Below are 16018 nucleotides of genomic sequence, written 5' to 3'. Positions count from 1 at the left end.
AATCAGCTCTTATTTTTGCTGCTTCTTTTCTGCAGCAATGTCAACGGTTGGTGGAAACTCTGAAGGAGCACCCTGTGTTTTTCCTTTCATATTCCTTGGGAATAAGTACGAGTCCTGTACCAGCTCTGGGCGTCAGGATGGGAAGATGTGGTGTTCCTCAACTAGCAACTATGATGAAGACCGCAAGTGGGGATTTTGTCCAGATCAAGGTAGCTCTTTTCCTCATATTTATTATTTATTATTTGATTTACATCCCACTTTTCTCCAAGGAGCTCCCAGTGGCATACATGGATCTCCCTCTCTTCATATTATCCCCACAATAACCCTGTGAGGTAGATTAAGCTGAGAAGTTGTGACGGGCCCAAGATCACCCACAGAGCTTCATGACCAAGTGGGGATTTGAACCCAGGTCTTCCAGATTCTAGTCTAACTCCCTAACCACTACACCACACTGGCTGTCATATATGCATACTAGCTCCAGTTCTCTAAAGTAGGAATTGGGGACGCACAATCACTCTAGTTCCAGCATGGATAGGGATAAATTTGACACAGCATTTAAAGGTGAACCTACATATCTTGCCCTTTCTCAAACAATATACAAATTGAATCAATGTCATCCTTCAATATTTGCACTTCTTTGAATTTTGCATTGTGGTTCTCCCATCACGTAATGTATACAAAAATGCCAATGCAGCGGGTAAAGTGTGCATACATATACATACCTTTGTGAAAATAACATACAAAAATATATTAGGGGAAATTACTTTGTAAACATATGTATTCTATATTAGGCAAAATTGCACACAAATGGGTGTGTTCAGAAACATTTGGAACAAAATGGTGATGGAAACTGAGGTGGAAATATGGAGAACTGAACTTAAAAGTTGCAAAATGAGAAACAAAAATGCTGGTCTCCTCCCACCCCTAGGGAAGAAATAACAGGGCTGCCCTCTGGTGTCTCCTGGGCTCTACACATGCCTGGCATGATTCAGAGGGGGGGGGGGCATTTTGTGATTCACCTCAGGTGCCAAAATGTCTTCAGCCAGCCCTGCTTGTGGACATTCCACTATGTCTCTGTGTGGATTTGGTTAGGATGATTCCAGGGGTTCCAGGGAAATCCTAAAAAAAAAAAAATGCATCTTAAAACAGTCACCTGAGCAAAAAAGCAAATTGAGGCGTACTTATGAAGCATACTGAGAGTTGTTCTGCATTCCTTCATCTCCTTAGTCTTGCTTTTAACAGAATATAGCTGCTTGGAGCAGCTTCTGAATGTGGCACCTCAACAACGGCAGATAGAAATTATTTCAAAAACAGTGCAGGAAGTGACTGTGCACCATTTTCTTCTCTTTTATTGTACATACAACATACCCTCATGCTTTACGGCTGGGTGCAGCCATTTTGCTGAGCACACAACCCTCCCTCCTTTTAAACATGTTGGCCTTGGGGTAAGCTTGCAAAACAGATTGAACCAGATTGTGGTTGTGTTTGCCCTTGGTGAATCAAAACATCTTACTTAGACACTTCTCAGAAATACGACCTAGAATATTATGTAGAATAGATTGCAAAACAGCAAAACATAAAACAAATGAGTCACCTTCACCACAGGAAGAAGAGTTGTCTCATGAAATTTCCTAAGTGATGACCTCTGAAGACAGGAACATAGGAAGCATTCAACTGAAGGCCAGGACAAAGTTTACAAGCACAACTGTGGTCACATGTGGTTATTTCCATATTAAATTGAACCCTGCTTTTTCAGTAATTCTGATAATGTGGAGTGAACCTATACATGTTTTTTGTTGTTGCTGCTGCTCCTGCTGCTGTTCTCATTCTTCTTCATTATTCCTCGCAAAATTACAACATACAATGTTAAAACCAATTTCAGTCAAGAAAATAGGGTGGGTCCCAAAATATGCATTTGTCAAAGGCCATGGTAAAGAGATTTATATTCAACATCTGACACAGACTACACAATGAAGGTGCCAGATGCACAACCATGGGGAGGGAATTCCACAGCTTAGGGGCTACTACCAAAAGCGTATGTAGGGAAGGAGGGGGCCCTTCGGATATTTAAGATCTAAGTTCTTTGTGTATGTCAGAGGCCAGGGCACAACACAAGATCCCACTCTGCTTTCCACACTCATTCAAAGATTTCTGAAAAGAAGCTATAACAGTTGAATGATACTGTAAACACAATGTCACCTCTTTTCCTTTGTGCCAACAATGCAGTGTCACCTGTCCCCGGGCTTTCTCTGCTGAACACCTGGAATATTTTTAAACACTCCATAGCACCTCAGAAGCTTTACTAGCACAGCTAGGCTATGTCTGATTTCAGTACACAGAAGCCGGATCTCTTCCAGCCCCCAATAGCAGAGCTTTTAAGGAATAGTCAGATTGGCTCTGTAATTAAATATATAGATAGCATTATGTTCAAACTGTCTCAAACCCGGTTTGTTTTTCTTTCAGGCTACAGCCTTTTCCTGGTTGCTGCTCATGAATTTGGTCATGCCATGGGACTAGAGCATTCTGAAGATCCTGGAGCACTCATGGCCCCCATCTATACCTACACCAAGAACTTTCGGCTTTCCCAGGATGACATCACGGGAATCCAGGAACTTTATGGTAATATTTCCACTTGTCCAAAACACATGTACTACATTTTGGCCTATAGCAGAACACATACTGTCCAAAGAAGCTTAGCTGATACAAAACCCCCTGAGACATCTCAGGTATTCTACCAGCCAGGCTGCTAAAGATAGTGTTTAAATAAGACTGAATATCCCTTGCCACAGGGATGGCCCTACCATTAGGCTGAGTGAGGCAGACTCCTTGGGCAGAGAATGCTGAGGGGCAAGAAGCAGTGATAAGGTGCTGGAGGACAGATCTGTGTGCCTTTCATTCTGCCCTGGGGCCCATAGGCTCTCAGTTGCAATGGACATATGAACCCAGGGACATAAGAAGTTGCCTTATACCGAGTCATACCTTTGGTCCATCTAATACAGAGTGGTAGCAGCTCTCCAGGGTTTCAGGCAGGGCACAATCCAAGCCCTACCTGGAGGTGCTGGGAGTTGAACCTGGAGCTTTCTGAATGCAAAGAAGATGCTCTGTCACTAAGCTGCAGCCCTTCTTTTTACCACTGGATCCTGCTGCCCCATTTCCAATGCTAACATAAGACACATCTGCCAGTCTGGTCAGCTTCTGTCTATGGAGCAAGGGAGTACTCATTTGTCCTTTGCCTCATGCTTCAAATGGTCACCCCTTTCCATCCACCTCTATTTGTTGCCCTGATCCTCAGGCACTACATTTTACTTTCACCAGAAATAAATCTGGAAATGAAATTGTGTTGTTGTTGTCCTCTTGTTGACATCTCTTTTTTAAAAAAAGGAATAATCACATTAAGACCTCATTCCATTATCAACCTTCCCTTTATTTGCAGGGGGCTCTACTGATGTTGGTCCAGGCCCAAGTCCAACACTTGGGCCAGTCACCCCTGAACTATGCAACCAAGACATTGTATTTGATGCTGTTGCTCAACTCAGAGGGGAAATCTTCTACTTCAAAGACCGGTAGGTGGGAGGAAATAGCCTGTTTTACTCAAGTTATCTTGTACCGAAGTGAAAGCAGAAGCCGAGGGCCTATGATCAAGTGTTATTCATGTTTTTGGGTTCTGTGGGGTCAGTCCGGATGATGCCTTGAGTCAAGTGGTAAAGATAAATAAATGAAAAAAAAGGAGCAGCATCTGATGAACTACATTCTTTGAAAGAAGGGACTTTTGGAGATAAACTGAAGTTGGCATGTTTGCCGTATCTGGGACTTCCTGTCTCTCCCTTTAATTCTCTACTTAGACTAGCTCTTGTTTTGCTATGGCAATAAACATGTTAAAAGTATTGTCAGCAGTACTGCCAAGAGAAGGAAAACCCCAGTTCCAATGTTACAAAACTGGCAAGGACGAAAATGTCAGTGGATATTGCATTGTTCCAGACATACAAGAACTGTGTACATTTTTAAAATGACCAGATTTGTTCCAACAGTTTTGGAAGCTGACCCAGTTATGTGCGGTGCAGAAACATGAGAGGCTTGGATGCTTTGACTTAAACCAAATAACCCATCCAGGCATGCTCAGGAAAAGGAGCTTTCAAAATCCAAGCCACTTAATAGTTGTTGGTGCCGGCTGCATGCCCAGAAATCTCTCCCCTGTTGAATTTTTCAGCTGGAATTCTCTTGGATTTTCCTGAAGTACTAAAATGGCCCTTTCTAACTTGCTAACTCTGGCTTGGAAAAGAAAGGCCCTGTTATCCTGTCTCATCCCTCCCTCCACTTCAGAGAGACAGAATGGTTCCATACCTGAGATCAGGGATTGGGATCCTGTGGCCCAGCAGAAATTCATGAACTGCAGCTCCCATCATCCCTGACCATTGGTCATGCTAACAGGGGTTGTTTGGAGCTGGAGTCCAGCAATATATTGAGGGTAACAAATTGCCATCTCCTCTTAATACAAGGCATTCAGTAAATTAGTTGCTTGTGAGATTAGCTCACTGGTGTCAGCTCCTCCCCCCTCCCTTTGAACAAAATGTGGAACCTTAGATGGAATAATATCTAAGGTAACTTTTCTGCTCTGTCAATGGAAAAACTTATAGAGCTGTATTCAATGCAGTTCAAGGTTAATTTCACTTCATGGTATACTTGTTGTACTGGTGAAATGTCTTGCAGTGCAAGAGAATGCATGAGCAGATTGCTGGTAACTTTGTTGCACAACAGATGGCACAATCTCTTGTGCAATGAGTTTCTGCCAGTGCAGCTGTTGTCTTGGTTTCATCTACAGTTGAACATTAAAATTAACCCATCCATTAGCACAAAAGCCCATGCAGTAGTGAATGGAGAACACTGGGTACAACCCAACATTTGCTTCCCCAGTGATGACACGTGACCACAGACCTATGATAGTATCTCATGCATCTTGGTATGCTCATGAACACCAGGATGGTCTAGATGGGTCTATTGGCACAGGATGTTCAACAGCTTCCGTTCTGTCCCAGTGACAAACCGTGGAAAGGTCCTGTGTGATTACTTCTGCCCATGTGGCTGTAATATTAATTGTGCAAAGAAGACCACATTTTGCGCATAAATTGTGCTGGGAAGGCCACCTAAGTCCATGTTCCAGTTACGAATCATGACTGTTCTTTTTCACTCCTGCTGAAATCCAGCCTCCATTCCACAAAATGCAAAGCTGGATAATGCTGGTAGACAAGGTTCTAATACAAGCAAGGAATTTTCTTGACGTTCAGCAAATTGCAGCCTCATCTTTTTGGGAAGGGTTCAGCAAACCTGTTGCCTACTAAAATGGCCAGCTGGTACAAGGCCATTTTCTGTGTGTGTCCTTTGAATAAAATGAAGTGCTTATCAAGCAAAGTTGGGGGGGGGGCAGAGAGAGAGAATCACAATGGTGCTTTTGTTAACATCTTGTGCTTCTCCACTCCCTTTCCACACACACAATCAACTGCTGCTGCCGAAATCAAACTGCAGTTTTTTAATGCTCATAAATCGGAAGGAGGCACTGCCTTAAACATAAAACAGCTCCTAAATTACCCGCTTTATTCCTCTGATGAGCGGTTTTAATGCTCCAGGCTTCATTTACAGCCAAGCTGTTTGATAGATGATCATTAGATTTGATCTTTTTGGTTGCTACAATCATAATCATCCAGAGTAATGCACCCAATACAAATGTTGGCATTTGCCAAATGCGTATCCATCTGTTCAATGTGCAGCGACGGGGATGGTTGAAAGGGTTTAAGTGCCTTGTAAATGGGTTTATTTGCTGGGATAATTGAAGCACCAAATACATTCTTTTTTTTCTGTTCTGCGGTAAGAATTAATGTAAGTGCTAGAGAACTTGTTATAAACCATCAACGGCTGTGTGCGGCACATTAAGGTGTCTATGGGACAAAAATGCCTCCCAAAGAAAGGAAGGCTCACCAACCTTTGATGCAATTTTGTTTTTTAAAAAATCCTAATCATTATATGTTTGTGTTGCTGATGGATTGTGTGTGTGTGTGTGTGTGTGTATACACACACGCACACACACACACAGAGGCACTTAAATGCACACAAGCACCTTTGCCAGCAGTGATGAGAAACAGATGTGCCAATGAATCAGCCCTTTGTAAACTCACTGTGATTTTTCTGCCTAGATTCATCTGGAGGACGGCAAACCAACGAAACAGGCCAAGTGGTCCTTTGCTGATTGCTACGTTCTGGCCAGAGCTCCCAGAAAAAATTGACGCTGTCTACGAGGCCCCTCAAGAAGAGAAATCAGTCTTTTTTTCAGGTAGGCTTGGCTGGAAGGTGTACAGTAAACACAGTTTGCAGAAGTATGGCATTCTGTATCCTTTTATTCTATAGACCACCTTCTTAAATGATAAACTCAGGATGGCTAGCTTGGGGCCCTCTAGTTGTTGTTAGACTACAACTCCCATCATCCCTGGCCAGTGGCCAAGCAGGTTGGGGCTGATGGGAGATGTAGTTAGGCAACATCTGGAGGGCTAACCCTGACTTAGAGGGGGAAAGTCATGATGAAACACAATTCATGCCATCAAGAAATGCATGAAAGATCTTAAAAAAATTAATAACAGATCAGAATCCTGGTGGTGGGAAAGGGGGCTTTAACCGTTTAACCCATTATAGTCCTGTGCTGGAACTTCCTCTGCCCCTTGCTATGCCAGCTGGTTGTTTACTTCCTCTTCTTCTTCTTCTTCTTCTTCTTCTTCTTCTTCTTCTTCTTCTTCTATAGCAAAGTGCTTCTATCTGAAAGTAAAAAATACAGCGATAATAAATTAAATATAAAAGCACTGCATGCCCTTTTGTGACTCACAAATCTGCTGGTTGTGGCAGCAACTTCCTTCTACCTAATGGTAGGGCTGGACCCGTGACTTGGGCTTTTCATATTTTGCAGCAGCAACTCCCAGCTTGTTGTTAGGATAATGTGAAAAGGACCCCAGAGTTCTGGGACAGACCAACAGGCCACTCCCTGTGAAGAGGAACTGACTATTAAACCTTTTGTGTTCTGTTTTTGTTTTTCATTTGGTTTCGGTTTTGTTTGTTTCAAAGTATTGTAATTTTTTCTTGATTTTATTATTTTATCTTTGTGTAAACCGCTTTGAAGGTTTTCCTTTTTAAAAAACATCAAACAGCGCATACATTTTAAGAAATGATTAAAGTGAACCACCAGGAACTGTAGCTCTGGGAGACGCTCAGCACCATTAAGAAATCTCAGCTCCCAGGATTCTCTGGGGGAAGCTATGACTGTTTAAAGTGGTGTTATAGTGCTTTTAAATATATGGAGTGAATGTGGTCTCATGGGGCAATGAAAGCGAGGGAGAGATTGCATTTTCTGTTGACCATTTATGTGTGTGCCTGTTGATATCTGCTGCAGTTGTGCTGGCTGACCTAGTGGAGCTGGGAGGTTGTTGTCAATGTTTTGAATAACTGAGCCAGCAAAAAAGAAAAGTGTGTTGTTATCCATTGCAACATGACTAAACATCTCCAGGCATGCTAAAGGGAAAAAAGGGAGGGAAAACCTATGGCTAGATGCTGCTCAACAATTTCTTTAAAGGGAAGGGGAAAGTCTGATAATGAATTCCACATGGCTGAAGGGCCGCTGAGTTTGAATTCCATGATAAACTGGATGTAGCCAAAACACCTCATTTGTCTGTGTCCAAGCATTACATCCCCACTCCCCCTGTGGGACCGTGGGTGAAGTAGGGTTTTAAATACTCTTTGCTGAAGAAATTTACCGTAGTTAGCTCACTATATGGAAAAATCCAAAACAATGCAAACTGGCAAATTGCTAAGAGGTCAGCAAGCAAATCTGTGCGTTCCAAATGTTATCAAACAAAAACACCCCCAGTTCCAATCTCAAGTGAGTAAGAGTCATGTGGTGGGCCATTGCCCAATTTAAAATAATGTACAGGCTAACCTAAAACTAATAAGATGACTTCTTTTTCTTTAAAAAGAATATGCATGCATAAACGTTCTGGTTGCTTGTGCACATGGAAGCTATAAAGTATGTAGGTTATACCAGTAAGATGAAACAATAATGGGTTTGAGTTCTTGGTTTCTGTTTATACCATTTGCAGTGTGGTATCCATCTCTGAACCACTCCTAAAAGTGCAGGCCTCAAGCATGCTCAGTTCCAACTTTTCTAAAGAGACGCTTTTTCCCTGTTGCTCACTAGGTCACCGCCACATATATTACAAAAAGCCTCTCCATCGCTTCCTGGAGGGTGACAAAAGGTCAGAGTCAATGTGGCTCACTCTTAAGGAGAGGACTACGTTAACAGCACTACTCAAACTCAAGATCCACCAGGCTGAGAGGGTTTGGATTTGGCTAGTCTTGAGCTTTCCCAGCTCAGCCAAAGCTATACTGGCACAGGGGCAGACTTGGGTCTTTCAGATTTTAGCAACGCCCTGTGCAAGGCCAGAATTCAGTGCCCTCCCCATGCCTCTCGCCTTCCATTCTGCTCAATTCACTACATCATAGTTGTGACGCCCCACAGCACCCCTTAGGCTTGGTGCCTAGTGTGGCAGAACCTGCAGCACTGCCCCAAATCTGCCTTTAACTGGTGTAATTCCCTTACCCCAGCTGAGCTGCAGATATGCTGGTGCAAATCCCTCACCTGGCTCAACTTCAGCCAGCGGAATTTACACCAGTGTAAATCCCCCCAACGCGGGTGGCGCTGTGGGTAAAAGCCTCAGTGCCTAGGGCTTGCCGATCGAAAGGTCGGCGGTTCGAATCCCCGCGGCGGGGTGCGCTCCCGTTGCTCAGTCCCAGCGCCTGCCAACCTAGCAGTTCGAAAGCACGTCAAAGTGCAAGTAGATAAATAGGGACCGCTTACTAGCGGGAAGGTAAACGGCGTTTCCGTGTGCGGCTCTGGCTCTCCAGAGCAGCGATGTCACGCTGGCCACGTGACCCGGAAGTGTCTTCGGACAGCGCTGGCCCCCGGCCTCTTGAGTGAGATGGGCGCACAACCCTAGAGTCTGTCAAGACTGGCCTGTACGGGCAGGGGTACCTTTACCTTTAAAGTGCCATTCCAGTGGTGTGGCAGCAGCATGGCAGAGACAGGACAGAGCAAAGAGAGACATCTATTCCAAACCCCTTTCAGCTCAGTCCTGTGAGTTAGCAGCCCAATGGATATTAGCCAGCAAAAAGGGTAGTGTAAGTGAAATTCCAACTGAAAAGAGTTTGGGATAGTTTGGTCAAATATATGGCATTATGTTAAGCAATTGTTACCCCATACTTTCCAGTGAATATCCCTCATTGTTTTCCTTACCGGACAAAGTTCAGCTTTTCTGGGAGCAGGTTAGCTGCATCAAGGCACCAAATCCACTTCAGTTGCACAACCTAAATTTACCAGGATGCAACTGTGTATCCCATTCACAAAACAGAAGCACCCCCGAGTCCTAGATTTTGAGCTGGAAAAGTTCTGAAATGAACTTTTGGCTCCTCTCTACCCATTCCCTCTTTAGCTAAACTGTGAGGAAATTTGAGAAGCTCGGATCGAGGTAACCCTTTTCCCTTCCCGCTAACCTCATTTGTAAGTGAGATCATTATTAAACTTGATGCTTTTGTTTTCACAGGAAATGAATACTGGGTTTATTCAGGCTACAACTTGGAAAGAGGTTATCCAAAGAGACTCACCAGTCTGGGTTTACCTCCTGATGTGCAACGTGTTAATGCAGCTTTTAGTTGGAGCAAAAACAAGAAGACCTACATTTTTGCAGGGGACAAATTTTGGAGGTAATACCTTTTCAGCAGGCAACCAGTGGCTGGACACTACAATGCTGGGCACTTATTCCCTGCTAAGATTCAGATTTCAAGGCATTTTGCTTTTGCTTTGACGGAGACCAGAGCATCTCAGTTGCAGGAGAGTCAAAAGCAGTTTAGATTAGGGATATACAGTTGCTTTGAATGAATCCCATGTAGAAGTTGGGGATCTGTGCCTCAACAGAGCAAAACTGAGTTCCTGCGATACACACAACAAGATGGGGATTTAGGCTGATCCATAGCTCTCTGTTGACAGTGGCTTAGAGAAAGGATAAATAAATATAAACTAAACCATACGGAGGAAAATGAAACACTTTTATTTCCTTCTCCCCAACCAACCCCAAATATGTATTCTATTAAAATTAATGGGCTGCCCCCTAAGGTTGCAGTCCTCAAGCTTTTTCAAAGGCAGAAACCTTTTCCCAGGCTTTCTTCAGTGTTACTACAGGCTCATATGAAGCTGCCTGCTAGTGGGACAGACCATTGCATCATCTAGCTGGGGGATAGCTGATGTGGTATGTGCTACCTGTTGTTGAACTCCAGATCCCATCAGCCTTGACCAGCAACCAGGGATGAAGGGAACTCTAATCCAACAACTTCTAGAAGGCACCTATTGGGCTACCCCTGATCTAGGCCATTATAGTCTCTTCTGAGCAGTGGTGATACAGATGGGCTTCGTGGAAGACAGCAGCTTGTGCCATTAGGTATTTGGTATAACTATCGCAAAACTCTGCTAATATTTAATATTTCACAGGTACAATGAAGTAAAGAAGAAAATGGACCCTGGCTTCCCTAAATTAATTGCAGATGCTTGGAATGGTGTTCCAGACAACCTAGATGCTGTGTTTGACGTGAGCGGAAGTGGTAAGTTGCCATCTTGTTCCTAGTGTCAGTTGCTGTTGCCACTGCTGTTGTTGCTTCTGAGGTCGATTGCTCCAGTCTGCTGCATGAATCCTCAGAGACATTCCCTTTGGAGGTGGTCACCAAATCGGCTGATGGCTTGGCGTGCCGCCTGCAGCCGCAGAACAGCTTTTCTCTTCAATTAAAATGTCCCACTGCTGCAAGGAAATTTAGGAAGCCTGACCTTTCCTGAACTTTTCTGGGCTGTCTAAATAACTCATCTCCAGCAGAGTAATCAAAACCACTTTTAATGCAGCACAGATTGTGGTTAAGAACTGCTGCATTCATTGCTGTGCCGGCAACCAAGACTCCCCTTGAACTGAATCTCCTGAATAACTAAAGACCTTTCATGGGGGTGGGAGGGAAGAAAGATTAGACTCTGGTTCAATTTATATCAATTTTCTCCTTTAAAATAATAAAATAAAATAAAATGGTAACTTAAAACCATATATATATATATATATATATATATTTGCTGCAAGTAAATTCTCAAATAGAAATTCTCAGCATCCCCATAGAATCACAGTTCCCATAAAGCATATTTTATGTGGCTTATGTTTGTACTTCTGAAGCAGCTTAATAATGATTTTTCTTAATTATTATATTTGGGGGAGGGGGTTTCCCAACCCCACAAGGTGTAACTCAATGGTTCCCAAACATTTTTGGGCCACCATCCCATTGGTTCTGTAAACTCATATCCTGTGCTCCCTACCCTATAAAAGGCATTACAGTGGTACCTCGGGTTAAGAACTTAATTCGTTCTGGAGGTCTGTTCTTAACCTGAAACTGTTCTTAACCTGAAGCACCACTTTAGCTAATGGGGGCCTCCTGCTGCTGCTGCGCCGCCTCTGCATGATTTCTGTTCTCATCCTGAAGCAAAGTTATTAACCTGAGGTAATATTTCTGGGTTAGCGGAGTCTGTAACCTGAAGCGTATGTAACCCGAGGTACCACTGTATTCAGTTTGTATGGCCCACTAACAAAGACAATAACACAATAAATTTCAAAACAGTAACAATTAATTGCATGTTTGTTCAAAATCCAGTTAAAGCTATTTAGATTAATTCATTCATCAAAAAAGATGAATGTGATCCAGCGATACCAGCTTTTCAAAGTCTGATAGTCCTTTACACCTCCCTTGCCCCACCCCAGCCACCCCCTTGCCTCTTAGCAGTCTCCTAGGCAATCTCACTGCTCCCCAGGGGACAGTACCACTCATTTTGGGAACCACTGGTGTAACTGGATATCACATAGCTTGAAAGCCCCGGGGTTAACTAGTCATAATAGTTGTCCTAGACCGAACAAAGTTCAAAAGCCTTCAGCCAACTTCAGAATCATTGAGTTGAACCCTTTTCCATGCTTTGCTGTGGTTTTTGTGAGTCCCATAAGTTTGTTTTACATGACAATGAATTGAAAACACTTACTTCTTCTTTACAGGTCACAGCTATTTCTTCAAGGACTGGTATTATCTCAAAATGGAAGACCAGAGTCTAAAGATTGTTAAAGTTGGCAATGTGAAATCTGATTGGCTGGGTTGCTAATTAGTGTGTCGTCTTAATAATGTCAACTGCAGCAAAATCTACACTTTTTTGTTTTTTGTTTTGTAAAAGTCTTATGTCTTACCTGCAATTAGAGATAGATCTGTATGCTAATTCATGGGCCAGTCTGGTACTGGCACCAAGTCACTAAGTACCACTATTTGACAGAACTTTTTTATTATTATTATAAAATCATTCTGTTTAAGCATATGTACTTAGAAGCAAGTTCCATAAAATGCATGGAATTTCCTTTTAAGTAGATGCATATAGAATCGGGGCACAGTAGGTCTTTGTTTCTTCCTCTCTTCATTCATTAATTTAAGACTTTTGCAATTTTTTGGCATGCAGCAAGTTATGTTTACTTATGTAGCCTGACACTTGCTACATTTTTCTGTGTGTGCAGATTGGTGCTAAGGACAGAACAGCAAAGGAATTCTCACCTGAGCAGAGATCAGATGTTTGAATGTGCCTGCATATAAATAAATAACTCCCGCTATACATTGAAAGCTAGCATTGCAAGGAGAAAGCCAGGGTCAAACATTCTTCCTGACATGCTAGCTTTCCAAGAACATTCAAACACTTGATCTCACAGCTACAGTCTGAAGTGTTGCCATCTAGCAACAGATACTTCACATGGAACTGCTGATTATGTAACTTAGTTCTTAGTCACTTGATAGTCAATGGATTTCAACAGGTCTTGGTGAGGCCATAGTAATGTACACTACTGGAGCCAAAGTAAAATTGTACTGTCTTTCAAATCCAGCTCCATCCCCCCCAAAAGAAAATACTCAAGTACTTGAAATGGTTGTTTGCCATTTAAAACGTATCAGTGCCCAAATATCCACCAAGAGGGGCCCTCAAAACTGTAACTTGGATTTCAGAATTAAAATGTTGACACATGTCCTTTCTGAATTTTAATGTGTGTTTTCTGTTTTGTTTTTAAACCCCGCTTCAGTTCAAGTTTGCCAAAGGGATGTATGCAATATTCTTTCTACTCAGAGTTGACCCATTAAAATAGATGTACCTAAGTTAGTCATGACCATTAATTTCAACGGGTCAACTTTGGGTTAGGACTAATGTTGCATCCAAATTATGCTCACTATCTGTGAATACTTCCATTCTTGTCATTCCCTGGAAAACGTCATTCTTTCTTTACATTCGCATTTCTTCATATACCAAAGTGGAAAGACTGACCAAAGGGGCACGGGATGCCTAGGAATTGGTTGAAACAGGATGGGATCAACAGGGACAAACTTGTATGAAATGTATTGCTTTAAAGTACTTTTTACTGGAATGCCTTTACCTTAAATTAGCAAACTGCTTCTTGCACTTTCTTTCCTATTACAACCTCCCCCTCCCTTTCTTTTTATACGGTTATATCAAGGTGATTCCTCTTCTCTTCGGCTTCATTCACATGGCAGTTTATTCCATTTCCCCAGCTGTTAATTTCCACATTATATTTCGGCTTTCACGTGATGCAGAAAGCCGCCTAAAGAAATATAGTGATATATTCAAGTTTAGCAATTTGCTTCAAGGAAAACAACATGTTTGCAAATAACACAGAAAGTTGCACAATATTCTGCTGTATTTCCAGAAGTAGCATTTATGTTATGTGAAGGTTTAAATATAATGCAGAAATTAACAGTAAGGAAAAGTGGAACAAATTATTGTGTGAATGCAGCCTCCATCTCTCCCCTGCTCCTTCCTTGTTAGATTTAAAGCATTGGGTGAGGCCAAGTATTCACTGTACAACCTGATGGAATATTTTATGTTCATACAGAAAGATTTTTTTAAAAAAGGGAAAGTAAGTCTGCATACATGAAATGTCAGTGGTATAAATAAATAAAAGAAAATAACAGTTCCAGCTCACGTGTGGTCAATTTCTGAACTGATTTGTATTTTGGGGGAATCTGGATAGCTAATTAACCTGACCAATTCTCATGAAGGTGGTAAAACTGTGCCTGGGCTCGCTGGCGGAGGAAGGGGGTGTGGTGGGTGCGCCCCACCCCACGGGTCATCCGTGAGGGTGGGTGACATCACAGCCCTGCCCCACTGGGATGCTCACCGCTCGCCAGAGCAGCTAGCTCTGCCTCTGCCTGGGCTGTGCCATGTCAGACACTGAAACTGTGGCTAACTGCATCAGGTTATACTATAGTCACCCTTTAAGCCTCAAAAGTGTCTACATAGGCTGGCTGCAGCCCTCCAGAATCTCAGGCAGAGGTCTCTTGCATCACTAAGTATTTTAACTGGAGAGACGCCAGGAATTGAACCCTGTGTGAGGGTAAGGCTCCTTTAAGAGATGGGATGGAAGACACAGCCAAAAGGATATTAGAAATGAGGAGTGTAGCCAACAGGAGGGAGAGTGGGTGGGTGGGGGGGCAGAGAACAAGTTGGAAAGTTAACTAAGGGGGAGGTCTCTGGTGCTAAATCACTGTGAAATGTTGGTTGTGAGCATACAGCTGTTTCCAGCATCACTTCGTAATACAGAGCTGGAGACCCAGGGAACATTCCAAGCATGTACCCTACGCAGAGGCATCTCTTACACCCTTGGCAAGGAGCTTTAACACACACACACCCTGAAAAAGTCACTTTACTGCAAAAGCAACATTAGAAATTACTACATTTTACCTGACTCAAGTACTCACAAAGTGTCTGGAGCGAGGGTGAGGTAAGGAGGAAAGGTGATAAAAAATCACAAGCCTTTCTCTTGCTCATGATCCCACCATGACAACAGTGGTGCATCGCCACACAAACAAGCACTGTAGTCTTCATACTGCCTTGCCATTTCTCCTACCGCTTAGCTGCCAGCTCTTGTTTAAACTCATGGCCTTTATGCAGATAACTGGAGACAGATTTCTGCGATGATTTTTGCACACCCGCACCCAGACCTATCCTCTTGGCAGGGACTGATTTTGCTAACCCCTATGTAGGCCTCTCTCTCTACCACTGCCCCTTGCCTGTGCTTAGTCCCAGCATGCTGCCCTATGGTCTGGCATAAATGTATGTACAAAGGTAATTATATAGGCATGATTCCACCTAACAGTCTAGAGATCAAGGAACTGATCAGTTCCCTTTTTGCTCTCACTTTCCTTTTTACCTGGAAAGAGCTATTGCAAGGATGAGGAAGCTATGCCCCCTGCCTGGCCAATGGCCAGAAATGGTGGAATTTGTAGTCCAGCGATATCCGGAGGGCCACGGGTGCATTTCCTCTGCTCTGTTGGACTTGCCTCTGGTTTATTCTGACTTGATGGACACTTGCCAGCTACCTCTGAATGGCACAAAATTCAGGGCAGCCTTTCTAAGGTCAGACATCTTTGAAATGGCATTAGTCAAGATGCAATGGATGTTTAGTGAGTTTAACTGCTCTCGTTTATGAATGGGGTGGGGTGAGAAACCTGGGGCTCTCCAAATGTTGGAGTACATCTCTCATCAGCCCCGGACATCATTTTGTGACTAATGGTCAGAGAATTATGGGAGCTGTAGTCCAGTAACATCTTGATGGACACAGGTTTCCCACTCCCATGGGTTAGGGAATTTTGCTTAAGACTACACAATGTTGTAAGGGACGTAGGTGGTGCTGTGGGTTAAACTACAGAGCCTAGGGCTTGCCGATCAGAAGGTTGGCGGTTCGAATCCCCGTGATGGGGTGAGCACCCATTGTTCGGTCCCTGCTCCTGCCAACCTAACAGTTCGAAAACACATCAAAGTGCAAGAAGATCAATAGGTACCGCTCCGGCGGGAAGGTAAACGGCGTTTCCGTGCACT

The 16018-nt window shown here is 43.2% G+C and overlaps 1 protein-coding gene across 1 annotated transcript in view; it reads left to right on the top strand.

Moving 5' to 3' along the window:
- The window catches only part of MMP2 (matrix metallopeptidase 2), a 32031-nt gene extending 17914 nt beyond the window's left edge, over positions 1-14117 (top strand). Inside the window, exons 7-13 of the mRNA XM_083451879.1 lie at positions 36-209; positions 2464-2619; positions 3434-3563; positions 6186-6322; positions 9630-9789; positions 10571-10680; positions 12153-14117. Of these exons, the coding sequence (XP_083308005.1) occupies positions 36-209; positions 2464-2619; positions 3434-3563; positions 6186-6322; positions 9630-9789; positions 10571-10680; positions 12153-12256 (971 nt within the window). The 3' untranslated portion in view covers positions 12257-14117. The remainder of the gene's footprint in view (positions 1-35; positions 210-2463; positions 2620-3433; positions 3564-6185; positions 6323-9629; positions 9790-10570; positions 10681-12152) is intronic.
- Positions 14118-16018: the final 1901 nt, after the last annotated feature.

This window comes from Podarcis tiliguerta, assembly GCF_965153285.1.
Source record: "Podarcis tiliguerta genome assembly, chromosome: 8".
Classification (NCBI taxonomy): Eukaryota; Metazoa; Chordata; class Lepidosauria; order Squamata; family Lacertidae; genus Podarcis; species Podarcis tiliguerta.
The sequence above is the reverse complement of the archived record's forward strand: the minus strand, read 5'-3'. Positions and strand labels throughout refer to the sequence as shown.